This window comes from Pristis pectinata, chromosome 28 (genome assembly GCF_009764475.1).
Source record: "Pristis pectinata isolate sPriPec2 chromosome 28, sPriPec2.1.pri, whole genome shotgun sequence".
Classification (NCBI taxonomy): Eukaryota; Metazoa; Chordata; class Chondrichthyes; order Rhinopristiformes; family Pristidae; genus Pristis; species Pristis pectinata.
Window position 1 is genome coordinate 1,420,381 of NC_067432.1, and position 26,795 is coordinate 1,447,175.

The 26,795-nt window shown below is 46.3% G+C and overlaps 1 protein-coding gene and 1 long non-coding RNA gene across 3 annotated transcripts in view; one reads left to right on the top strand and one right to left on the bottom strand.

Annotated features, from left to right (window-relative positions):
• LOC127584110 (uncharacterized) lies at nucleotides 1-26,640 on the bottom strand. 2 transcript variants are annotated; one of them, XR_007958346.1, is made up of 3 exons: nucleotides 26,389-26,640; nucleotides 8,981-9,098; nucleotides 1-445 (listed from the first exon to the last, which is right to left on the bottom strand). It is a non-coding gene; the product is annotated as an uncharacterized LOC127584110 (long non-coding RNA). The 2 variants fall into 2 exon arrangements; XR_007958347.1 differs by lacking the exon at nucleotides 1-445 and adding an exon at nucleotides 4,305-5,347.
• slc24a1 (solute carrier family 24 member 1) overlaps nucleotides 1-26,795 on the top strand; it is a 38,749-nt gene that overhangs the window by 2,572 nt on the left and 9,382 nt on the right. The window contains exons 2-6 of the mRNA XM_052040687.1: nucleotides 6,833-6,889; nucleotides 9,532-9,640; nucleotides 15,401-15,451; nucleotides 25,309-25,433; nucleotides 26,500-26,751. Of these exons, the coding sequence (XP_051896647.1) occupies nucleotides 6,833-6,889; nucleotides 9,532-9,640; nucleotides 15,401-15,451; nucleotides 25,309-25,433; nucleotides 26,500-26,751 (594 nt within the window). The remainder of the gene's footprint in view (nucleotides 1-6,832; nucleotides 6,890-9,531; nucleotides 9,641-15,400; nucleotides 15,452-25,308; nucleotides 25,434-26,499; nucleotides 26,752-26,795) is intronic.

The following is a 26,795-nucleotide window of genomic DNA, read 5'->3' on the forward strand; positions in this document are numbered from 1 at the left end:
CCGTGTGTGACAGTGTCCGTGTGTATGTGACAGTGTCCGTGTGTGACAGTGTCCGTGTGTATGTGACAGTGTCCGTGTGTGACAGTGTCCGTGTGTGACAGTGAGCGTGTGTGACAGTGAGCGTGTGTGACAGTGTCCGTGTGTATGTGACAGTGTCCGTGTGTGAGTGTCCGTGTGTGACAGTGAGCGTGTGTGACAGTGTCCGTGTGTATGTGACAGTGTCCGTGTGTATGTGACAGTGTCCGTGTGTGTGTCCGTCCGTGTGTGTCAGTGTCAGTGTGTGAGTGTAGGTGTTCCTGTGAGTGTTAGTGTGAGTTTATCAGTGTGAGGGTGGTGAGTGTCAGTGTGAGAGTGTTAGTGTGTGAGAGTGTGAGAGTGTGTCTGTGTGAGTGGCAGTGCCAGAGCATGCAACTGAACATTAGAAACACAGCAGGTCAGGCAATATCTGTGGAGAAAGAAACAGCATTTCAACTTGAACCAGTTCTGGGAAAGTGAGGAAGGTAGGAGGGAGGACACCAGAGAGGGCAGGTGAGGCGAGGCAGGTGAGCTGAGAGTGGATGAGGAGACACCAGAGAGGGCGGGTGAGGCGAGGCAGGTGAGCTGAGAGTGGATGAGGAGACACCAGAGAGGGCAGGTGAGGTGAGGCAGGTGAGCTGAGAGTGGATGAGGAGACACCAGAGAGGGCAGGTGCTCAAGCAAAAAGCACTCAGCTGGAGGAACTCAGTGGGTCGGGCAGCATCCGTGTGGGAAATGGACAGGTCGACGTTTCGGGTTGAGATCCTTCATCAGGACTCGGGGAGGGGGGGGGTGGGAGGATGACTAGGATGAAAGGAATGTCTCGGATGAGTTGAGACAGGATTACAGAGGTGATTCCACTGAATAACTTCACGGGGAACGGGCCGATTTCGATACAAAAAGAAAAATGAGAAAGTGTTCTATTTGACAGCGAGTCCTGAAGGCTGTGATGTCTCCAGACAGACCATGAGGTGATGTTCCCCAGGCCTACAAGGGCCCTGTCAGAATGGTGCAGAAGGCTGCAGGCAGAGAGGTCAGAGTGGGAGGGGGGATTAAAGTGGCAGACAACAGGGTCACCCCTGTGGCCTGAACACAGGTCCTCCACAAACTGGTCACCCAGTCTGTGTTTGGTTTCCCCGACGTAGAGGAGCCCACAGTGCAACCACTGAATGCAGTGCACTGGACTGGCAGTGCAACAGAATCACTGCTTCACCTGGAGGGAGAGTCTGGGTCCCTGGATGGTGGGAGGGGAAGGGGTGAAAGTGTTGCACCTCCGATTGTCCCATGGGCCAGTGCCATACGATGGGGAGTAGACGGGGACGGAAGAGTCGACCAGGGAATCACAAAGGGAGTGATCCCTTGGAAATGCTGAGGGGGAGGGGACACTGACACAGAGTACGTGTCTGGTGGTGGAACCTGGTTGGAACTGATGGAAACTGAAGGATGATCCATCAAGTGTGGAGGCTGGTAGGATGGAAGGAGAGGACCGGGGGACTCTGTTCTTGCTCTGCCTGGGAGGAGGGGTTGGAGAGTGTAGGTGCAGGATATGGATGAGGGCTCAACGGCAGTAGAGGATAAGCCACGGTTCAGGAAAAGACAAGACAACTTAGAGGCAGTTGTGAGTAAAGTCTTATCAGAGCAGAAATGATGCTGGAGGAACTGAGAAAATGGAATGGAGTATTCGAGGAGGCGGGGGGGGGGGGAAGTACAGTTGAGGTAGGAGTGGGAGTCTGAGGGCTTGCAGTGAGTGTTGGGTGCAAACTATTCCTGGAGATGGAGACTGAGAAATGCAGAAAGGGAAGGAGAGCCGGAGACGGACCCTGTGGACATGAGAGCAGGGTGGAAATTGGCAGCTTAAGTGATGACTGTTGACTTCTGCATGAGTGCAGGAAGCAGCACCAATGCAGTTGTTGCTGTACTACAATAAGAATTGCGGGAGGGGACCAGGGTAGAGCTGAAACAAGGACTATTGGATCGGTACATGGAGCTGAGAAAAATAGAGGGCTATGGGTAAGCCTAGTAATTTCTAGGGTAGAGATATGTTTGGCACAGCTTTGTGGGCCGAAGGGCCTGAATTGTGCTGTAGTTTTTGTATGTTTCTATCCCACACAAAGACAGGTGTAGCTTGGGCCAGTACAGGTTCACGTTGCTTCACCTTTGATCTGGAGAGTGTGAGTGGAGTTGTTCAATGTGAGACAAGTTCAGCCTGGGGAATGAGTGTGTTGGTGCAGGGGAACTGGTTGGACCTCTATTCAGGAAGTGAAGGGCTCTCAGACTCTTCTGATGTGGGTTGGAGGTGACTGGACATCCATGGTGAAGGTGAGCTGGTTGACAAAGTGGCAGCCGCCATCAGAAGTCTCACAGATGCCCTACACACCACCACCACAGCAGTAACCCTGAGCTTCCAGTTCCCTGTCACTTTCCTGTACTGTTCCAATGAGACCCAAGCTTGAGGAACAGCACCTCATTGTCCATCCGGGCACACGACAGCCCTTGGGACTTAATGATGAATTCAGATAGTTCAGATAACTATCTTGTTTGTATCAGGACTGGCCAGGTCTGCTGCAAGGTCACCATCTGTAATATTAACTCAGTTTTTCTCTCTCCATAGACATTGCCCAACCTGCCAGGCATATCCAGTATTCTCCTGTAAATGAAAATCACAAAACCCTGACTGGAAACAAACACAGGGAATGCTGGAAACACTCAGCAGGTCAGGCAGTGTCTGCAGAAGGAACAACAGAATTAGTGTTTCAGGTCAGAACTGGGAAAGTGAGGACACAAGGTCTCTCTCTTTCCCAGTTCGATTGAAGGGTCTCCAACCTGAAACATTAACTCGCTGTCTTTCTCCACAGATGCTGCCTGACCTGCTGTGTTTTTCCAGCATTTATTTCATACAGCTAAGATAGAACATAGAAACATAGAACATAGAAAAACTACAGCACAATTCAGGCCCTTCGGCCCACAAAGCTGTGTTATCAACCTACAAATCTGCTCAATGACCTCCCTCATTCAGCCACATGTCTGTTGTTCTTGCTGTAAAGGTTTGGGCCACGTGTTGATAAGCAGCTATGATCCCTGTCCCCTCAATTGCTTCAACACTTTGTCTCCTAAGGTGTGGAGTTATATATTATTGTGCTGGAGAGATGACTGCCCCACCAGGTGGGTTTGGTAATCTCCCCCTCTAACTCAGTCTCTAAGTTAACACATTCACTAGACTCCAGAAATGGACCTTTATCTCAATACACTTGAAAATAGTCTCTAAACAGCATCCACACCTCAGTGCAAACAGCAAGTCGGCACTGAATTCTGGTGGGTTTGGATTATTTTACAACTTCCAATGCACACTGTTCACTCAGAGCTGTCAGTGATCAGTCTACGGACAGGCTCAGTGGTCCATGGTCCCTTTGTTACCTTTTCTTTAAAATGGTTCTTTTGTCATGTTAATGACAGGAGGTGCAGACAGGGATGTGTGTGGTGTGTGTTTGCTCTCCTTCCTTGAATAACCTCTAGCAGCAGTTTGTCTCACAGGGACTGTTTATAATTCACTCTGATTAATCCTGTTTTACCTTGACCCATCTTAAACTAATTGCTGTGGAGCTTTGCAGGAGCTTGTGAAAGGGGGGCGCTGAAGTGTTATGGATCTACACAAAGTCAAGCTGAAGTGTTCCATTCACCAAACTAGTTTTGTGTAAAGTATCACCTCCTGTTGACTTCAGAACTAAAACTTTACACTGTCTTGGGACCACTCAAACAGCTTGAAAATGTCAACATGTTTAATGCCCTGTAGAGATGTGCAGGAAACTTCTCCAACTAAGGACCACAAAGAAAGAGCCCACTGGATGTTGTCTCCAGGATACAGCCTGGTTCTGGGGAAAATGACAAACTGTTGGAGGAGCAGCAGGTTGAGCAGCATCTGTGGAGACAGAGGGATGGTCGAGACCCTGCATCAAGACTAGGAGTGTAGAGGGAAGGTGGCCAGTATATAGAAGTGAGAGGGAGGGGTGAGGCAGAGGCTGGTAGGTAAGAGGTGGAACAAGATAAGGAAGGAATGAGGGGCAGATAGAACCAGGTGGGAAAGGAGGAGGGGATAGGAAATGTGAAGCGAGAGAACAGAAACGCAGGTAGATGGCGGTATTGGGCAGATGAAACCACGTGGGGGAGGTTAATGAACCTTGGTTACAAGGAGGGAGGGATGGAAAAGACGAGACACCCTGGGTGGACTGTGGGAGTTGGAAAGGAACACAGAGGGAAAAACTGGAACATTCAATATTCATACCATTGGATTGAGGGCTACCCAAGCAGAATATGAGGTTTGTTCTTCTAGTTTGTGTTTGGTCTCACTCTGGCAGTGGAGAAGACCAAGGACAGACAGGTCAGTGTGGGACTGGGAAGGGGAGTTGAAGTGTCACGCAGCCAGAAGCTCAAGATGGTCATTGCGGACAGACGCAGGTACTCAACAAAATAGTCGCCTAATTTACTCTTGGACTTGCCGATGGGAGGCCACATCAGGGTCACAGAATGCAATAGACCAAGTTGGAGAAGGTGCATGTGAATCTCTGCCCCACCTGGAAGGGCTGTTCAGGTCCCTGGATGGTGGTGAGGGAGGTGGTGTTGGGACAGGTGTTGCAGCTTCTACATTTGATGGAGAGGGGTGGTTAGAAAGGGATGAGTGGACTAGGGAGTCATGGAGAGAGTGATCCCTGCAGGAAGCAGAAGTGGGGATGGAGGAGGAGAAGATGTGGCTAGTAGTGGGATCCCATTGGAACTGGTCAATATGCTGGAAGTGGCAGTGGGATGAAAGGTGAGGACCAGATAACTTTATCTATGTTCTGTCTGGTGAGATGGGGGGTGGGGGGTTGAGAGAAGATGTGTGGGAGGGCTTCATCAAACACGGCAGAGGGGAAGGCACACTTCCTGAAGGAGGATATTTCAGATGTCCTGGAGTGGAAAACCTCTTCTTGATAACGGATGCACGGGGACAGAGAGACTGAGAAAGGAATGGAGTCCTTATAGGAGACAAGGGTGGGAGGAGGTGGAGTCGAGGTAGTGTGAGAATCTGTAAGTTTATAGTAAATATTGGTGATAGTTTGTCTCCTGAGATGGAGACAGAGAGATCTGGAAAAATGTCAGAGATGGTCTGGGTGAACTTGAGGGTGGGGTGGAAGTTGGTGGCAAAGATGGTAAGATTGACAGATTCTGCACGGGCGCAGGAGGTAGCAGCGATACAGCTGTTGATGGGTTGGGGGGTAGACCAAAGACTGTTCCATGTGGCCAATAAAAAGACAGGTCCAGCTGAGGCAGTGAGAGTGCCCACGGCTTCACCATTGACCTGAAAGAGAAGTTATTGAGGGTGAGAGCAAGTTCTACCAAGCAGATGAGAGTGTTGGTGGAGTGTTAGTGCAGTCACTTGTGTCTCCCTGACATGGAATCAGTGCCCGTGATCCCCTCCCACACTCACTGGGACAACTCATTAACTCCCTGCACCCTCCATTCACACAGGGAAGTCTGAATGACTGCATTATGGGCGGAGTTATGAGGAGGCCCCGCCCCCAGACACTGAAGGCCTTTGATAGGAGGCAAAGGTGGGGATGGGAGGGATGGAACTTTGCTTATTTTCAAAACTGCTTTGAAAATACAATTCAATACTTAAAAAGATTAAGAATGATCTTTTCAGTAACAATCTAAAGTTAAATAAAACACATAAAACACCTGAAATTAATTAAAACATTAAACATTAAAATATAAAGATAATTTGCCTTTCCCTCTCTGTTACTCGGCTGAGCTGACTCCCCTTCTGTCTGGTTGCCTCACTACAGGAAGGATGTGGAAGCTTTAGAGAGGGTGCAGAGGAGATTTACCAGGATGCTGCCTGGATTGGAGAGCATGTCTTATGAGGATAGGTTGAGTGAGCTAGGGCTTTTCTCTTTGGAGAGAAGGAGGATGAGAGGTGACTTGATAGAGGTGTACAAGATGATCAGAGGCATAGATTGAGTGGACAGTCAGAGACTTTTTCCCAGGGCAACAATGGCTAACACGAGGGGACATTATTTTAAGGTGATTGGAGGAAGGTATAAAGAGGATGTCAGGAGTAAGTTTTTTTTTACACAGAGAGTGGGGGGTGCGTGGAACGCACTGCCAGCAGAGGTTGTGGGGGCAGATACATTAGGGACATTTAAGAGACTCTTAGATAGCCACATGAATGATAGAAAAGTGGAGGGCTATGTGGGAAGGAAGGTTTAGATAGATCTTAGAGCAGGATAAAATGTCGGCACAACATCGTGGGCCGAAGGGCCTGTACTGTACTGTACTGTAATGTTCCATGTTTCTCTGGAGCACTGTGGCAGGGTTTGCTGCAGGAGAGATCCTGTACAGATTGGAAAGGGAGGGAGTTAATCCGGAAAGACTGAAAAGTATCATGTTTCCAGGCAGCGTTTGGAACCTTTCCCCAACTGCTCTAGTTTGGTCTCCTGCTTTAAGAGTGTCCTTCAAACCTTGTTCTTTGACCAAGCCTATGAGCGCCAGTCCTGATATTCCTGCGTTTATTTGTTAAAACTCTGAGTTGGGATGTTCCACTGCCTTAGGGTGTGTTAATGTGAGTCAGCAATACTGAAAGAATGGTCACAAGCATTCAGTTCTTTAATTTCACTTGTTTGTGAAGATTTGGAAAGAATCACTAGGGGAGGAACTGTAGAACTGAGAAATGCTGATCTAATCTGTCACAAGGCAGCATTTTCCATTCAAAGCTTTCTTGAAGCCAGTACTGTAAAACACTCGAATGGTGAATAATTTCCCATTTCTCTTTCCTTACATGAAGAAGAGCAATGATGCTGAGCTCACTGATGAAGAACTGACCGATAATAACAGGCTCAAGGTAAAAACCTAGCAAGACTCGGGTGGCTTTAGAAGGTTCACAGGGAGAACTATGGTTTCATGGAGTGAGTCATCACTCTACAATCCAATCAAGGTCAAGATTCCTGATCTATGAGATGAAAAAGGAAATAGATTCTCAGTCTGAATCCACCTGGTTACTATTCCAGAGAAGGGTTAACAGCATTAGAATCTCAATGTCCTCAGCTCTAGGGTTTAGGACACAGTATCACAACCTCCACCAGTGTTTGTTGGGTAGAGGATTTCCACTGCAGAGGGAAGCAGAGAGAATGTAGACGTTGCCTCTGAGAGTCACCCAGACAGATGACAGGACTGCATTCAGCACCTTTAGCCTGTTTCACCATTCACTAAGGTGACCTCACCTTTGCATCTCCATCTACCAGAGGCACTCTCACCACTTCACTCACCATATCAACCCGTCTTAAAAATATTCAAAGACTCTGCTTCCACCACCCCCTGAGGAAGAGAGTTCCAAAACTCCACATCATCACCATCTTAAACGGGTGACCCCTTACCCTTAAATGGTGACCCCTACATCCAGGTTCCCCCACCAGAAAAAACATTCTCTCCATGTCAAAACCCCTCAGGATCCTGTGTTTTGACGAAGTCTCTGCTCACCCCTCTGAAGTCCAACAAATACAAGACTAGTTTGTCCAACCTTGTGAAGACAACAACCTGCCCATTCCAGGTATCTTGTAGTAAATCTTCTCTGAACAGCTTCCCGTGCATTACCGTCCTTCCTTAGATAAGGAAACCAATGCTGTACGTTGTGTCCTAGACCAGCCTCGGCAATGTCCCATGTAACCGAAGCACGGCCTCCCTACACTTGTATTCAATTTCTCTTCCCCCTGCTGCTTTCCCAATTACTTGCTGTAGCTACATACCAGCCTTTTGCAAATCATGCACCAGGAACCCTAGATACCCTCTGCACCGCAGACTTCTACAACCTTTCATCAGTTGGGTAATATGTTCCTTTTTTATTATTCTTACCAAAATAGACAGTTTCACATTTCCCTACATTATACACGATTTGTCAGCTCTTTGCCCACTCACTTAATCCATATCCATCACTTTGTAGCCTTCTATCTTCTTACAATTCACCTCCCCACTTCCTGACACCAGTATATTATACACTATACCTGCAATGCTGAAACACTGAGGTCCCAGCACGGATCCCTCGGGCATACCAATCAGGATAAGGCACGTTTGCATTACCCTCTGATTCCTCTTCAGCAACCAATCTCTATCCATGCCGATATGGCTCCTCCATCATCATGAGCTTTCATTTTTGACCCTAACCTTTGATGCATCCACTGGGTCCCCTTATACACAGCACAGGTTACTGCTCAAAGAGCTCCAATAAGTTGGTCAAACTCCTTAAGCCACCGCCCAATTACCTTGAATTTTCCCTACTTTAACATATTCAACAACAGACATTTTCTGAATGTCAGATGTTGAGTTAAACAGGCTGTCCTGTCCCACTTTGTCTCCTTCTCTATGAATAAAGGAGTTGCACTTTCCATGTTCCAAGCCAGTGGAGCCTTCCCTGAAACTAGGGAATTTTGCAAAATTGCAAAAAAAAGCACATTAACCATCTCACCAACCACTTTTTTCAGACCCTAGGATGAAGTCCATCCAGACCTGAAGACTAGTCAGCTCTCAGCTCCAACAAGTTGCTCAGTCCCACTGGCCTGGTGATTGTAATTTTCTGCGATTCCTTCCCCTTTGTTCCCCAATTTAGAGCCATTTCTGGGATCTGTTCTTGTATCCCCTGAAGTGGAGACTGATCCAAGATACCCGGTTCATTCACTGTTGATTTCCATTACTAATTCTCCAGAGTCACTTTCTATAGGAGCAATGCTCACTTTGTTAACTCTTTCTTAAAAATACAGAATAAATAGAACTCCTCACCAATTCTTCTCCTAAATAAATATCTGTGCTCCAATTCTGCCCTGCTGAGCATTCCTGATTTTTATCTTTTCCACTGCCTTGGTTGTCGAGGCCCCAAAATGTGGAATTTCCTCCCTGATCCTCTGCTTCTATTTCCCTTTAAAGGCACCAAAGTAAGACTTACCTCGAGACAAGCGTTTGGGCTCAGAATCTGTTTGCGAAGCAGATTGTGGCATCTTACCACATGAATGTTACGCAGCAGGGCATTCACTGGTTCCAGTAGGAACTCCCACACTTCCATCCTGCATGAAGAAGCAAATAGAAGAGTGAGAGGGGACTTGATTGAAAGAAATGTTCCCGGGGGGGCTTGACTGACTGAGTGGGAGAGGAGGTTTCCTCCTGTGGGAGAATCCAGAGGTTGTCCATTTAAAATCAAGATGAGAACATTTTCTCTCTCAGAGAGTCTTTGGAACTCTCTTCCCCAAGGGATGCTGGAAGCAGAGTCTTCGAATATTTTTAAGGTGGGGTGGGGCAGGACAGCCAAGTGGATGAGAGGAGACCAGGGGCAGGTGGGAATACAGAATTGAAGTTACAGTCTGATCAGCGGTGGTCTCACTCCTTCTCCTCATTTGTATTTTTGTCTATATTTGATTCAATTACTGTTGAAAGTTCTTGTTCAATCCTTGATATAAATCATATCAAATAAGTTGGTGTATTTTCTTGTTTAATGTTTAGCCCAAAGCAGTTCTAACACGAGGAGGCAGCACACCCTCTCTACACAACAGCACACTGAGAAACACCATATTCCAGCTGATGATCAACACACTGGATCCCTTAACTGAAGGTAAATGGCCCGAATTGGGGACCTCAGCACTGGGTCATTCAAGCTCAACAGGATATGCTCCCTTCACTGAAAAGTGGGACTTTTTGTTTGTAATTGTTAATAAGCACTGGGATGTAATGATTAACAGTTCATGGTAGGCTGAACTTCCTGACAGAAAATTAAGGCAAAAAATGTTTTGGCTTAACGGCAAAATTAATTCAATGATAATCCAAAACAATTTACTGTCTGTTCCACAAATAGTGGAGTGTCATGTGGTCAGGCAGGCTGGTGCTGTGAAGGCGTCACACTACACTGGGCAAAGGCTCCACCTTCGCAAGTTTGAATGGAGTTTCAGTGGAGGTGTAACACATCTTTATCAAATTGAAAAGATTTTAATATCTTTCCTCATTTACCCCAGTCTCGATCTTTCCCATTCCTCAAACCCTGACGGGCTCTGGCAGGTCTTCTTCCCATGGAAGAATCTGGAACTAGGGGGTAAGATTTAAAGAACCAGGGGCAGCCCATTTACAACAGAGATGGGGTGGTTTTTTTTCTCTTGGAAAACTGAGAGTCTTTGGAACTCTCTCCCTCAAAGGGAGGTGGAAGCTGAATAATTTCAAGGCAGGAAGTTGACAGATTCTTGATAAGCAAGGGGGTAAAAGGTTTACTGGGGGAGGTGGAAATGTGGAATTGAGATCACAGGCAAATCAACTGTGTTCTTATTATATGGTAGGACAGGCTTGAGGGACTGAGTGCCCTCCTCCTGCTCCTATGTTTGCGTGTTCTAGAGGATGGACAATAAGTCTGACCCCTGTTAGTGTCTCTCGAAGTCCAGCCAGCAGTTGTTACATGGAAGAGTTGACCCTCCATCTTGCTGACTCCTTCCCACGTCACTGAACAACCTAATAACCAGCTTCAAATTCTCAATAAAATTTGCCCTTTTAGCTCAGCCAAGGGACAGTCTCCTTTCTCACTGTCAGTCTGTTTCTGACTCCTAAGCTGGAGGATTACCAACTCTGCTTTTCAAAAATAGATAAGCTGAGATTGGAGGCTAAGCAGATAAGGTGAGTGCTGCAGCTGCTGCCCTGTCCCCTGAGGCAATGCCCAGCTCCTTCCCATTCCATTGGTACATGGGCCTCAAGCGGAGGCACCCATGTGATCGTCGCCTTCGGGGTGAGGCTGCTTCCCGGCATCCTCAGTAAAGGTCTTTCCCTCTCTCCCTCAATGTTCAGAGTTGCCAGTTCCGACGCTGGAGGTTTCACCAAATTACCTCCAGGCTTCAACTGTGACACACCCAAGCCCTGCCTCTTGGTTGTCCATCATCTTTCTGACAGCCAAATAGATGATCGAATAAGTCTTGGCCGTCTCTTGAATAGTGCAATACATCCTTGGCACCGCTGCTCAGAGAGAGTGGCACTCTGAATCCCAGGAGAGCCAACTGCTCAGACAGAGTCCGTGATGTGAGCTCCACACAAGCTGTGCCCTTGATTCCAAAGTGTTCTGTTTCATCAAGGAAGCATCTTCCATAAAAGGCAACATTAAAGAGGGATCTGCTTCCTCATTTCACTTCCAATGTTTGATGCATTGATGATAGGTGATGTTATGATAACTGCTATAATATGAAGGCAGTTGTCAGCACTGGCCAGAGAAGTGTAAATTATTAAAGTATTGATTTATGCAACACTGCAGTTAGTATTTCAACACAGAATCTTCATCCTCAAGTGTCCACCGACACACTGGCCAGACAGTACGTTCCATGCCTTTTCCCTTCTCTGGAAGCACCTTGCCTTGTCCTGAGTGAGGAACTGGTTCACAGCCTGCACCTTCCTTCCAAATCCCCCTCTCAGAGCTCATACCCGAGGCTTGAACTCCTTTTGGGACTAAACTAATGGCCAGGATCAAAGTTTCTTTTCATAATTCAGAAAAAACTCAAATGCACTTTCTCCAGGATACAGCCAGACTTGTCCCTTTACTTAACATAAAATCCATCAGCCCCCGTGGTCACAGACATGGGATCCTTATCAAACCTCTGCTCCTGTCTTCAGTATTGTTTTCTAAGCTCACAAAGTGACAGCTCAGTGAAAGGCTGAAAGGAATTGACTTTGTTGAGTGGAATTTGCTAATTATTGAGTGTTTGCCTCTCTGCAAACCCCGTGTTTGACCTTCCTGGTAACCTGGTGTTCAACAGGCACCAGTCCCTGCTACTGGATGTGTGTCAGATGAAAGTTCTTGGGTTTTAATCCGATTTATTGAGAGCCGAAGGAAAGCTGGATCACAGCGGGAGCCAATTAGCTTAACACCCAGCGATGAGACAGTGCCCCACCCATTCCATTGGCACAGCAAGGCTGGAGCTCCAAGGGCTGGATCCACACAGTCACGCAATGGTTCTGGCACGGGGATGCCTATTCAACTGTCAAGTTGGTACTGGGTATGTCTGAGACTAGTCCCACACCCTGCCCACTCCCATGGCTCTGCAAATCATTTCCTTTCAAACACTTACACAACTTCTTTCTGAAGGCCATAACTGAACCTGCCCCACCACTGCCCCAGCCTCACATCTCCACTAGCTGTACAAATGTGTCACTTTTGGTTACTTTGCCAATTACCTTTATTCTCTCTGCCCAGTTCTCAGCTCCTCCACCAATGGGAACAGTTTCTCTTGACCCTCTCTGCCCACAGCCTCATGAATTTCAATCCCTCTCTCTGACCCCCTGGTATTCAGCTCTGTTCCTCAGCTCCTCCAGTCTATCCACAGAACTAAACTCTTCCATCCCTCAAATCATTGTGTGAATCTCCTTGGTGTCCACTGAGGATGGTCGATCTTGAGCCCAATCCAGTGGTTTAAAAGGTTTTGTGTGTCCTTGTTGCTCTGTTCTTCTTACAAATCCCAGAATCCACGTTTGACATGCCCAAACATTCTCAGTGAGTCAGCACACAGGCCCCACATCACTGTTGTTGACCCTTTAGGACTGAGCCCTCTAGTCTACATCGTCCCTCGTCGTTCTTCCCACCACATTGTAAGACTTGGCATCTCAGCATTATGTCTGTCATCTCAATTTAAAAAGGGTGAAGAATGTTTTTTAAAAAAAACATTTTCTAAAAGGGTGAAGAATTCTCTATCCAAGTAGTAGGTCAGTCACTGAGTATATTCAAGGCAGAGGTGGACCGATATTTGTATATTAGATGTGTTGAGGGACAGGTCGGTGCAGGTAACAGATCAGCCATCTTCTCAATGAGTGGTGGAGCAGGTACGAAGGGCCGAATGGCCTCCTCCCACTTCTGGCTCATGTACTGAAAACCTCAGGAGAGAAGTTGGTGAACCTGATCTCACCAAGGTTCATGGGAGTGGAATGCTCCTCAGTCTCTCTGAACACATCCCTCGCCCTCTCTTGACACTGATTTGGGTGCAGTTTTGTTCTGTAGAGTCACCAGGAACTGATCAGACCAAATGTACATCTGCTTCAAGGCAATGGAGGGAGCTATTCCTCCCACAGCTCCAAACTCCAAACTCCTGCCCAAGAAGCTGATGGAAGATTCCCAGTCAATGGGGTTTGAAAACTGCCTGGGCCAGCTGTCCAGCGAGACGTCCCACACCATGTCCACTGTCCCAAGGTGTCACACACCATGTCCACTGTCCAGAGACGTCCCACATGGTGTCCACTATCCAGTGAAATATCCCACACGGTGTCCACTGTCCAGAACATGGAACATTACAGCACGGTACAGGCCCTTCAGCCCATAATGTTGTGCTGACATTTTATCTGGCTCTAAGATCTATCTAACCCTTCCCTCCCACATAGCCCTCCATTTCTCTATCATTCATGTGTCTATCTAAGAGTCCCTTAAATGTCCCTAATGTATCTGCCCTCATAATCTCTGCTGGCAGTGCATTCCATGCACCCACCACTCTCTGTGTAAAAAAACTTACCCCTGACATCCCCCTTATACCTTCCTCCAATCACCTTAAAATTATGCCCCTTCATGTTAGCCATTGTCGCCCTGGGAAAAAGTTTCTGTCTGTCCACTCGATCTATGCCTCTTATCATCTTGTACACGTCTATCAAGTCACCTCTCATCCTCCTTCTCTCCAAAGAGAAAAGCCCGAGCTCACTCAACCTATCCTCATAAGACATGGTCTCCAATCCAGGCAGCATCCTGATAAATCTCCTCTGCACCCTCTAAAGCTTCCACATCCTTCCTATGATGAGGTGACCAGAACTGAACACAATACTCCTAGTGTGGTCTAACCAGAATTCTATAGAGCTGCAACATTACCTCGTGGCTCTTGAATTCAATACCCTGATTAATGAAGGCGAACACTCCATACACCTTCTTAACAACCCTATCGACCTGCGTGGCAACCTTGAGGGATCTATGGACGTGGACCCCAAGATCCCTCTGTTCCTCCACAGTGCTAAGAGTCCTGCCATTAACTTTGTATTTTGCCTTCAAATTCGATCTCCCGAAGTGTATCACTTCACACTTTTCTGGGTTGAACTCCATCTGCCACTTCTCAGCCCAGCTCTGCATTCTATCAATATCCTGTTGTAATCTACAGCAACCTTCTACACTATCCATAACACTTTTGTATCATCAGCAAACTACTAACCCACCCTTCTACATCTTTATCCAAGTCATTTATAAAAATCACAAAGAGCAGGGGTCCCAGAACAGATCCCTGCAGAACACCACTGGTCACCAACCTCCAGGCAGAATACGCTCCATCTACCACCACCCTCTGTCTTCTACGAATGAACCGATCCTGAATTCACACAGCCAAGCTACTCTGGATTCCATGCCTCCTGACTTTCTGAATGAGCCTTCCATAAGGAACCTTATCAAACACCTTACTAAAAATCCATCTACACCACATCCACTGCTCTACCTTCAATGTGCTTTGTCACATCCTCAAAGAATTCAATCAGGCTCGTGAGGCACGACCTGCCCCTCACGAAGCCATGCTGACTGTCCCTAATCAGCCTCTGCTTCTCCAAATACCCATAAATCCTGTCTCTTAGAATCTTCTCCAGTAATTTGCCCACCACTGAAGTAAGACTCACTAGTCTGTAATTCCCAGGGTTATCCCTACTCCCTTTCTTGAACAAAGGATCAACATTTGCCACCCTCCAATCATCTGGCACTACTCTTGTGGCCAGTGAGGATGCAAAGATCATTGCCAAAGGCGCAGCAATCTCTTCCCTAGCTTCCCGTAATAACCTTGGATATACCCCGCCCGGCACCAGTGACCTATCTATACTAAATGTTTTTTTTTGAAAGTTCCAGCACATCCTCTTTCCTCACATCGACATGCCCCAGCGTATCAGCCTGTCGTACACCATCCTCACTGGTGAACACTGAAGCAAAGTATTCATTAAGGACCTCCCCTGCCTCTTCCGAACTCCAGGCACGTTTCCTCTTTTATCCCTGATCGGCCCTACCCTCACTCTCGTCATCCTCCTGTTCTTCACATACATGTAGAGATGTCCTGCACAACGTCCACTGTCCAGAGACGTCCTGCACAATGTCCCTGTCCTGGAGGGGGTGATCCCGGGGTGGATGGGCCACTCACCAGGTTGGATGCAGTTGCTGTTGTTGGATCTCTAGCAGGTTCATGGATAAAGCTGGAGGCAGAGCGTGATCACAACCTCATGAACCATCTGATCTCCAGCTGCTGCAGACGTTCACAAGGAAGTTTGCTTGTTGATGCTTTTGCTGTCCATTCTCTCGCAGCAACAGATCCTCTCCTCTGCTGCCCCTAACGTTGCTCATTTTGTTCTGTAGAGATTATCACAGACCGGAGTGTAAAGGCTTCTGTGTCCCGGGAGGAGAGGGGTAAGTGTGGAAACCTCAGAACAATGGTGGACATCAACCCCTCCCCCATCAATCACCCCATCACCTCTGCCCCATCAAATATTGTCATCACACCCTCCCCATCAAAGTCCCACCCCCAGCCTCAACCCTTCATCACACACCCACACCACCTCACCCCCACACTCAGCCCCCTCCTGCACTGAATGATTTGCCCACCCACGTTCCTACATTTCCTGTGTAACCGCTACAGATGCAACACTTGTCTTTTCACCTCCTCCCTTCCCAACATCCATGGATTCAAACCATCTTCCCAGGTAAGGCAGTGATCCCCTTGCACTTCCAGACGACTGTACTGCATTCCGCGTTCACAGTGTGGTCTGCTCTACACCTGAGAAAGCAAACACAGATCGAGTGGCTGCTTTGTGGAGAACCTGCACTCAGTCCACAGGGGTGATCCTGAACCTCCTGTTAGCTGCCTCTTTCACCCCCCCATTCCACGCTCTGTCTGTTACAGCAAGGGCCATCGTAAGTTCAAGGAACAAACCTTGCCTTCTGTCTGGGCACGTTAAGCCTGCAGGACTCAACAGTAAATTCTGCAGCTTCAGTTATGGGGAGAGTCTGTGGCTTGTCATTGTGAATACATGGTTGTACCATGTGCCAGAGCAATGTTTGGGCAGTTACTGCCATTGGCTGTTGACTAGATGTACAGATTGTTTAATATTTAAAAGTGAGCTTTGTGTGAGAACACTCTGAAAATCCTGGGGAAGGTGGGATTGTGCTTTGGCCTGTAAGGACAGGTGGTCAGCAAGCGTTCAGTCTGTTGTTAGGTCATTGATTGTGTCAGTTTAAACTCTTCAACTGTAGATTGCTGTTGAAATGATGAGTATGGTCAGGAGGATTATATTTTAGTTTTGTATTTTCATCTAAAGAGAAAACGAAGCCCCTCCCCTTCCTTCTCATAGGCTTATCCAACTTGGTCAGATCTCAGTCTGCATCACTGCCCCATCTCTCTGACTGAACCATAGGATGAAGCAGCATTGAGAGGCCACGTCCCATCATTTGTCTTGTCATATGCCCTTAAATGGCCTTTCACCGTCTTTAGTCCAAGCTTACTCGGGCTTGTTCCCTCAACTTGCCTTCTAAAAACCCTTCAGTGCCTCCGTTGTTAAGGTTCTCAGTGGCAACCAAGCACAATCAGTTCCACTTTCACTTTGTCCACACAATTTGGGCTCTTGATTGTATGAACGTCAGGTCATGCCAGGAACCGGAAGGTTCCACGGGGTGGTCTTTCAATGTTAGTCGAGTCACGCACAGTGCTTTCAGAACCTTCTCCATCTATAACGTCTCTTTTGTTTGCAGTGAAGTTTAAGCAGAAGGCTGAAGTAATGAACAGTATGGCCAAGGGCAAGGGAAGCACAAAAGCTGAACAAGAAACCAGAAAGAAAGGTGAGACCCAGAGATGAACAGATGCCAATGACTGGGTAACAGGTTTGGAAAGGAAGGGGTGGTGTCACCATTGGGGGTCCAAGCAGGCTCTCCTTCCTTGTCCGAAACTGCGTTTTAGTCTTGAAACAAATGGAACTGCCACATTACAGATATCCCGAGGAAGTAGGCAGGTGTCACTGACTCTACGTTGGGATCATACACCCTCTCCACCTGCCCGTCTGAACCAACAGTTTGCATCCTCCTGGGAAAATATCAATGGTCCAGTCACCAGGCTCAGAGCGAAGGAAGACCCGAGTTCAGCTCCCCACTGGTGTTACTGCCTGGCTCCATGCACAGGCATTGGGTGTCTGGGGCCAGAGTGTCAGATGTGGCTACAAGCTGAGTAAATATTCAGCCACAGATACACGGGAACGTTCCTTTGGCAGTGGCAGGGGATGACAGGAGATGGTGGTGGGGATCATTAGAATTCGAGCCAGACCATTTGGAGTGAAACTAGGAAGTGTTTTCTCATTTCACTCGAGCTGATTTGACACACTGAAGATTGATATCGATGGGATTTTCTCATAAATGGAATTAAGTTCAGATCAGCCATGATTTCATTGAATGAGGAGCATCTCAAGGTTCACACAGCCTCTGCCTGATGTCGCCTTGTCTCTCTGGTCACGTTGTCCTCTTCCAATCAGCTGGACTGTCCCGGTCACAAACGAGGTGAGCAGCACAACCACGATGGATGGTGGATTACTTTCATCTTGGGCTCTCCCACACTGCATTCCCCTTCCTGGCTAAAGTCCAGCCACCCTTCCGGATGCAGTACCTGGAACCAGCCCATTGGGTCACTCACTTGTGTTCGTGTAGACCCAGCAACCTCTTGTGGAATGGGCTGGAAGGCGTGTTTGAATAATTGAAAGATTATAACACAGAGGCTGCTCAGCCCATTGTACTGTGTTGGTCAAGAGCCATGCAACCTAACCTCACCTTCCAGCACTGGGTCCAAGGTACTGTAGGTCGCAGCTCTTCAAGTTCACACCCAAGTACAGTTCAAATGTGATGAGGATTTCTGTCTTTACCATCCTTTCATACAGTGAGTTCTGGACCCACTAACCTCTGGGTGAAAACACTCCCTTCACCACCCCTCAGTGATTCTACCAGTGCCTTTAAATCCACACCCCTTGGGTTTTGACCCCTCTGCTTGTCGTTTGTTGAGTGGAAGCTTATTTAATTTTTAAGGAACTGCGGTCATCAAAACCTGTCAGGTCTTGGAGGTTACATTCATACTTGAACCCACTGAAAGTTTACTCTTGTAACTTACCAAAGTCTAGAGCTATCGTACCTCTTCCTGCACGGCAGTTGTGGAAGGAATGCATCAACTCAAGCAGTGGCTGCACTGGTGCTGGGCCTAGCTGAGCTGAGTCACACTTTCTGCACTGGGATAGGATCGTGTCAGATTTCATTAGTCTCTCCCTCAGTGCTCCTCCAGCTTCTGGTGTTTCTGCAGCTTGTCTGGTGACAAGTGCAACATTGGGGAGATTAAATAGAAAAGCTGCAAACTGAGCCAGAACTGTCTGATAATTGTTTACGACCAGTTCCCAGCCTCCACCTAGTAACTGGTAACTGAATGCGCAGGACACAAAACTCCAAAGCATTGTGACAGAGGCCAAGGGAGTGCAAACAATAGGCAACTGACATCAATGGAAATGCCACCATGATTGTTTGGCAGAGTTTTGAGGCAAGAAGGTATATTATTCAAATTTTCCTCAGTGGACATGAGCCTCAGTGGTTCCCTGGTCAGGTACAGCACAAGTTATGTCCTCTGCTTTGTTCCAACAAACGTCACCATCACAGCCACTCCAGAGGACTCCACTGCCACCTGTGAAACCAATATCCTCCAACAACAGTCTCCGGCAGATTGCCAATTAACATCAGATTAATATGTTTGGATTGTATATACACACAAAGTGCAGGCTTATAGAAGATGTAGAAGGTTTCAACAAGGACATTACAGGGGGCATGAAATGACTCTGGTAGGTGGGCAGGATGTACACAGGATTGATGAACACAGGAGCCTCTGGTGTACATATCCAAGGATCCCTGGAAGGCAGCAGGTAAAAAAGGTGGTTAAGAAGGCCTTCATTAGCTGGGCAAAGAATGTAAGACCAGGGAATGTATGGTACAACTATATAAAACACTGGTTAGGCTACAGTTGAAGTACTTGGAGGGGTTCTGGTTGCTATACGACAGGAAGGATGTGATTGTACTGGAGAGGTGGCAGAGGAGCTTCACCACGATGTGGCCTGAGATGGAACATTTAAACTATGAGGAGAGACTGGACAGGCTTGGAGCAGAAGGTGGCTGAGGATGGACCTGACTGAGCTGTACAGAGTTATAGGGGGCATAGACTTTCCCCGGCAGAAATTTCTGTGACCAAAGAACATGGGTTTAGGGTAAGGGGTAGAGATTTTGAGGGAACTTCAGGAAGATATTCCCCCGCCCAGAGGGTGATTGGAATATGGAACGCACTGCCTGAGGGATGGTGGAGGCAGAGACACAGCATGTAACGTATATTAGATGAAGACTGGAGTCACCATAGCATAGAAAGCAATAGGCAAAGTGCTGGGGAATGGGATTACTATAGATAGGCACTTGATGGTCAGCACAGACAATGTGGGCCAAACAGTTTGTATCCTTGCTGTGTCACTCTATCACACACACACACACACACACACACACACACACACACACACACACACACACACACACACAGAGGAGGCTGTGCGCTCAACCTACATGCCTTGCTCCATTTCCCCGTATACTGGACTAGCAAAGATCAATCAGATTTAAGTTATTGGGTGGGCACCAGCAGCATTTGTGGGAGAGAGTTCCACCCTTCCATTGCTCTCCGCCCGTTTCCTAACTTTCTCCAAGGGGGCAGGTTCTGGTTTAAATTCCCTTTGTCCTAGACCCTCAGCAGATGGAATGATTTCTCTGTATCCTATCCATTCCTTGCAAAGTCCTAAAGACCTCAGCAAAAGGCACCCCTTCCCCACCTTAACTTACCATCCTCCTTCCTTGAACGAGGCCAGTTTGATCTTCCTCCATTTCTTTATAATCTAACCCCCAGAGTGCTGGCAATTTTCCGCAACATCTGCTCATGGTGCTCCACATGTAGTCTCTGGCAAAATTTTACACTCTGTCCCCCCAGGTGTAAAGAATAACTCTGTCTGATTATTTGTACTCGAGGCTTCAGTGATCAGTAACACAGACCCTTTCACTATCTGTAATGATGCTCAGAACAATCCATATTTGGCCTGAATTGATGACCTTGGACTGACCTACTTGAAATCTATTTGCCATGGTTTTACCCTTGTATCTATCATAGCCTCACAATCTCATGATACTTATCTGTGTCCTCTGTAAGCTTTGATCTATGGATCTCAATGGCATTATCAGCTTACAAATGCAGTGAATTACTGTGGGTCACCACAGGTGTCTTCTAGTGCCCGTTATCCCTCCTCTGAAACAGGGAAATACTTTCCCTCAGATTGCAAGGGTTTCAATTTTAGCTAATATTCTCACATTGAACCTTCTCAGATGCCTTCTGGAAATCCATATGAACGATATCCATAGACAATCCCCTCGGATAACAGTTTAATAACTTTCTTATTCAATTTCAATTGGGTGTGTTTAATCTGACCTACACTTTCTAAATCCCTCTCATCATCTGAAACTTCTGACAATGGCAGATTCCAACAGCACATCCCACAGCAGATATTAGACAGACATGCCTGTCATCTTAGGGTTTGTGTCTCTTGCCTTCCTTAAATAATGCAGCTGCATATACTATTTTCTAAAGTAAAGGGATAAATCTTGAACTGAGGAAGATTTGGGAGATTATGGTGAAAGGGTCTGCAATCTGCTTTCCTATATTTTATATAAAACCTCTTGGGTTGGAAACCATCCAATCCTGGGGTATTAATTTTAGTGATTTTTTTATTATACAGCTTTCTTGCTAAAATTAATGTTGGTGATTTCACAGCACCGTAATAAGTAGAAGCCGGATTAGGCACTTCGCCTCATGCACCTGCTCTGCCACTTTCCTGCATGAACCCGATACCCCTTGATTCCCCAAGTATCCAAACGTTTGTTGATCCCTGTCTCCAATATACTCAGTGGCTGAAACTTCACAGTCCTCTTGGGTAGAGGATTCCAATGATGTGCTACCCTTGATGTGAGGAAATTACTTCTTATCTCAGTCCTGAATGGCCAGTCCCTACATTGAAACAGTGACCCCTGGGTCCAGGCACCCAGCCAGGGGAAATATCAACTCCTTACCTACCCAGTTAAGCCCTGTAAGAACTTTATAAGTTTCAGTGAGAACACCTCTCATTCTTCTAAACTTCAGAAAGTACTGGCCACTCTGCTTAATCTCTCCTCACATGACAAACTTGCCTTCCACCTGAAGGACCGCCACTCCACTCCCTCCATCAAAGTATTACCAAGCCTGAACACAATTTTGCAGCTGCAGTCTTACCAGCGCCCTATATCATTGCAGTCTCTACCCTTGTACTCAAATCCTCTTGCAATAAAGACCAGCACACTGTTTGGCCTCTTAATTGCCTTCTATACCTGCAGGTTAACTTGCAGTGATTGGTCCACAAGGGCACCAACACTTTTCTATCTCTCACTATTTAATAAGTGCTCCATTTTTCTACCAAAATGAACAACCTCACATTTTATTCCACCTGCCATGTTCTCACCCATGACCTTTTGTTTCCCAAATCTCAATTTCCTGTCTGTTAATCAATTCTAAAACAGGTCTGCATATCACCGCTGATCCCAGGTACTTTATAACTTCTCGTTGGCGTTTTGTAGAAGGCTTCCTAAAAGTCCACATTCGCAGGCTCCCCCTTACCTATTCTGCTAGTGACATTCTCCAAAAATTCTAACTAATTTATTTACTATGATTTCCCTTAAATAAATGTTGACTGCACCAATCCAACTCTCCTGATACCAATGCTTTAACAAGATTTGATCATTTTTCCTCTTACTGATGACAGACTAATTGATCTATAACTCAGTTCTCTCTATCCTTCCTTTTCTAACAGCAGGATTCCATTTGCTACATTCCAGGACAATTATTAATTTGCTTGTAATATTAATTTCCTTGGAATACCTGTCTCAACTTTGAAAACTGACACAAAGTAATTATTCAATATCCATCATTTTCTTACTTTCATTTGCAATAGTTTAGTTTTTAATGAGACACAGTATCCTTGCCTCTCCAGCTTTTAATATAATTGTAGAGACTTTTTATATTCATTTTGGAATCACTTTCAAGTATCATTTCATGTCCTCAGTTTTGCTGCCCTTTTGATCACTTTTTTCTGACTCAGAATCAGAAGATGTTCTGCTGTCCTTTATAAAGTCCAGACATCTACAACTCTTTGTACTTATGTCTGTACCTTCCTTTGTAACTGAAACTCTTCACTGCCGAACATAGAACAGAACAGGAATAGGTCCGTTGTCCCATGATGTCCATGCCGACCATGATGCCAAATTAAACTAATCCCATCTGCCTGCACGTGATCTATATCCCTCCATTCCCTGCATGTCGTGTGCCTGTATAGTTTTTCTGAGTTTTAAAATTTCAGAGGGATGCCATCTACTCCTGAGGCTTTGTCATTTTTTTAGTTGGCACTTGGCAGTCTTGACCTTGACGGCAAAGTCGACCCAAACAAACTGCTGTGCGATGGAGTCAAGGGTGCTCACGTCATGGGACGAGGTCTCCAGAGTGCTTCTTCCAGTGGGAGATTGGCTGCCTCTCTGTCCTGGACTTGGGCCTTAGTCAGGTGGGGCCTTGGGTTTGCACCACAGGTAGCTTTCACAGGGCTGAAGAACCTACCCGTCACAGGTGTCAGTGTGTTGTTGTGCTCCTGGTAGGAGTTGTTCATGGCGAATAGCACCATTGTCCTGAAGGTGGAGCTGAAGTCCAATTTTCACCCATTGTTTCACCTGATAACAGGTTGACCCATTCACTGTTGTCAGCCTCTGTCTCATCTCATTAATGCAATTTACCAAAGTCCAGAAACTTAATTGGAGACACAAGAGACGGCACCTGCTGGAACCTGGAGCACAAAAGAAACTGCTGGAGAAACTCAGTGGGTCAAGAACATCTGCATCAGAGTCTTGACCCGAAACATCCACCATCCCTTTGTTTTCACAGATGCTGCTTGACCAACTGTTTGTTTTTTGTTATAAAATCTTAATTACTCTGTTGTTCCTCTTTTTCAAATCTATGATAATGCAGCCACACAGCACAGACACGAGGCTGTTCAGCCGTGTCCGTGTCAACCATCAAGCACCAATCTCCACCAAACCCATTTACCAACACTTGGTCTGCACCCTTCTGTGCCATAGCATTTTAATCACTCATCTAGATACTTCTTAAATATTGTGAGTCTCTGCTTCCAGACTCCCTCTAAATCTCCCAATCATTACTGAAACCTGCTCTGTCTGTTTATACACACCTCTGCAATGGGGAAAAGTTCATCACCATTTACCCTATCTACTGTACGTCTCAAGCAGGTCCCTTCTCAGTCTCCTCCGCTCCAGGAACTTCAAACCCAGCTTCTCCTCGTTGCTGAAACACTTCGTCTCAGGTAAAGTCCTGGTGAATCGCCTCTGCACCCTCCAGTGTAATCCCATCCTTCCTACAGTGTGTGTAACTGTGGCCAAACAGACGTTTATATAGTTGTACCATAACCTCCCTTCTTATTGTCTATGCTCTGCCTAATGAAGGAAAGTGTCCCATATGCTTTCTTAATCACCTTGTCCTGCCTTCTTCAGGGATCCTTGAAGGACCCATTGTTCCTCAGTACTCCTAGGGTCCCGCCATTCACTGCGAATATTCTTGGCCTACTGGTTCTCCCAAAATACATCACCTCACATTTTCAGCATTAAATTTTATCAGCCATTTCTCTGTCCATCTTACCAACTGATCAATATTTCTTTATATAGTTGGAGTGCCCTCCTCACCATCAACACCACCATGATCTTTCTCTCATCTGCTAACTTACTAAGCACACCTCCTACATTCACACCCAGCACATTAGTGTATATAACAGCAATGGTCTCAGCACTGATCCACTGGACACAGGCTTCCAATCACAAGAAATAATCTTCAGCTATTACCCTCTGACAACTATCGCCAAGCCAATTTCCTAGCCAATTTGCCAAACTGCTCTATGTTTTGGACCAGTCTCCCATGCAGGACATTACTGAATTCCATGTAAACATCAACTGCTCCACCCTCACTGAGAAACGTAAGTCACTCCTTGAAAAATCCAATCAAATTGCTAAGGCAGCATCTCCCCTTAATAAAGCCACGCTGACTATCTTTAATCCCTGCCTCTCCAAGTGCAGATAATGCTGTCCCTCAGAACTTCCTTACCACTGATGTTGGGCTCACTGGCCTGTAATTACCTGGCTTACCTTCTTGAAAAAAGGGTATACACTTGCTGTCTTCCAATCATCAGGCACCTCACGTGGCCAGGAATCTGGAAAAAAAGGGACCCAGCAATCTTCTGCCTTGTCTCCCACTGCAGCCTCGATACATCTCATCAGGTTCTGAGGAGTTATCCATCATTAGACCCTTTAAGACATTTAATTATCTCCTTTTTTAATGATAACGTTAGAGAATTCCACCATCCCTCTCCCTGAATTCTCCAACTATGATGTTCTTCTCCATAATGGCTGCAGATGACATTTAAGACCTCACCTATGCCCTTCTATTCCATGCAGATTGCCACCTTGGTCCTTCATGGACCCTACTCTTTCCTTGGTTATATTCTTGTACTTAATATACTTACAAAATGCTTTGGATGTTTCTTAATCTTGCTGTCAGTGCTATCTTGTGCTACCTCTTCACTCTCTGAAATATTTTAAGCAGCCCATTACATATCGTCCACCTCTGTTGGACCGCTCCTGCTTTTATTTTTCTAAATCTGCCATAAGCTACCTTTTTGCTTTATCACAGTTAGCTAATGATCAAATAATCCAACAGTGAGGAAATATTTATACTTACTCATTCCTATATCCTGATGAAGGGTCTCGACCCAAACGTTGACTGTTTATTTCCCTCCATAGATGCTGCCTGACCAGCTGAGTTCCTCCAGCACTTTTAGTGCAGTCAATCTGATTGGCAATGGACTGGAGCCACATTTGGCCCAGTGCAAGGAAGGATATTAGGAGGACTCCCTCAGTTGGTGAACCAGTTTCATGTCACTTTCACTGAAACCAACTCTTTATCTTTAGTTTTATTAAATTTAATTTCTGCAAGAACTGAGCCAGAATAAAACTCTGCCACTGAAGTAAGATCATATTTCATAACATGCAGAGGGACATGGCCTTGAAGATTCCTGTACTTTCTGTTACAGATGGAGAGACAGAGGAGAAGCCAGATCTCCCAAACACCGTGAATGTTCAAGTGACCCCCCCAACTGACCCACCAGCCACGTCACCACCCGGAGATAAGGATGATGCCAATCCCAGCCAGGACTCAGTAGGTCACCCCAAAGGATCCACTAGGCTACTTGTTCATTCTGCCTGTTTGGTTCAATAGCTAGAAGGCAGCATGCAGTGGGGGGGTGGTAGTGTGGGGCATCGTGTAGGCAGTGTACTGGGACAGGTCAGCATTAGTGTGGGCACCAGTTCTCAGTCTGGCACCAGAACTCTTTCCATAAACGCTTTCCTTGAGCTCACTTTGATCACTTTTACTATTTTTAAAGGGGACTGTGTAAAGCTGGGCAGGGATTCTATGGGGAGAGACCAGATGGAAAAAATGCTGGGATGATTTAATTGAGTGAGAAACAGTTTTTTCTGGATGCTGTCAAGTGGAAGCCTGGGGTATATTGACAATTCACTTGAAATAACACTTGTCTGGCATGGGACCAAGTCATAGATGTTTATTGAAGAAATAACAGAGCGTTGATGTAGGTGACGTTTATAAGGACTTGCAGAAACATTTTGATAAAATGCCACTTAATAACAAAATTAAATCTGGAGAGACTGAAGGAGCTCTGGTTGTGTGGATCCAAATTGTGCCATAGAGATAGAAAGCAGAAATGTGAAATGGTGAAATGTTGTATCCCAGAATGACAGGAAGATAGTGCGTCATTTCCCAGAGTGGCTGTCTGAACCACTGCCCTCTATCGCATACACTAATAACCTGGAGTCTGGTACGGTGGTCATAATTTCAAATTGTGCAGAGAAGCTGTAAAGAGTGATGCTCGTGGAAACTTGGGGAGGAGACAAGACAGGTTGATGGCAGATGGTCTCTCATGCAGAGAAGTGCATGAGTCACTTAGCAGTTGTGTCCTTGTGTGCAGCTTTATCTTACTGTTTCCGAATGAACTGGTTTGTCATTATCCAGGACATTATTTAAGCTTTGTACAGTAAATTCAGCTCCTGGCTCTGGAGAATTATGAACCTGCAGTACATATCTACACTACACTTACCTTTCTTTGTTTTTCTGATGTTAAACCGCCGCTTGACTCACAACGTTCTCAATGTGCAGCGAGATGCTTTGAATGAACCTCTATTTCTGATGCTCAGTCATTTGCTGTTAGAAAGTAGAAGACGAAAAGGGTGAAGGGGATGGAGGAGATGGAGGTGATGGAGGTTCCGATGGCGACGACAGTGATGATGATTCTGTCGACGAGGAGGAGGAGGATGAGGACGAGGACGAGGACGAGGAATCCAACGATGAAGAACCTTTAAGTCTTGAATGGCCAGAAACACGCCGGAAACAAGTCACATACCTGTGTCTTCTCCCCATTGTGTTTCCACTCTGGCTAACGGTGCCGGATGTCAGAAACCCAGTAAGTGAGACCGTATTATGAAACAATTAGTGATTAGCAATGAG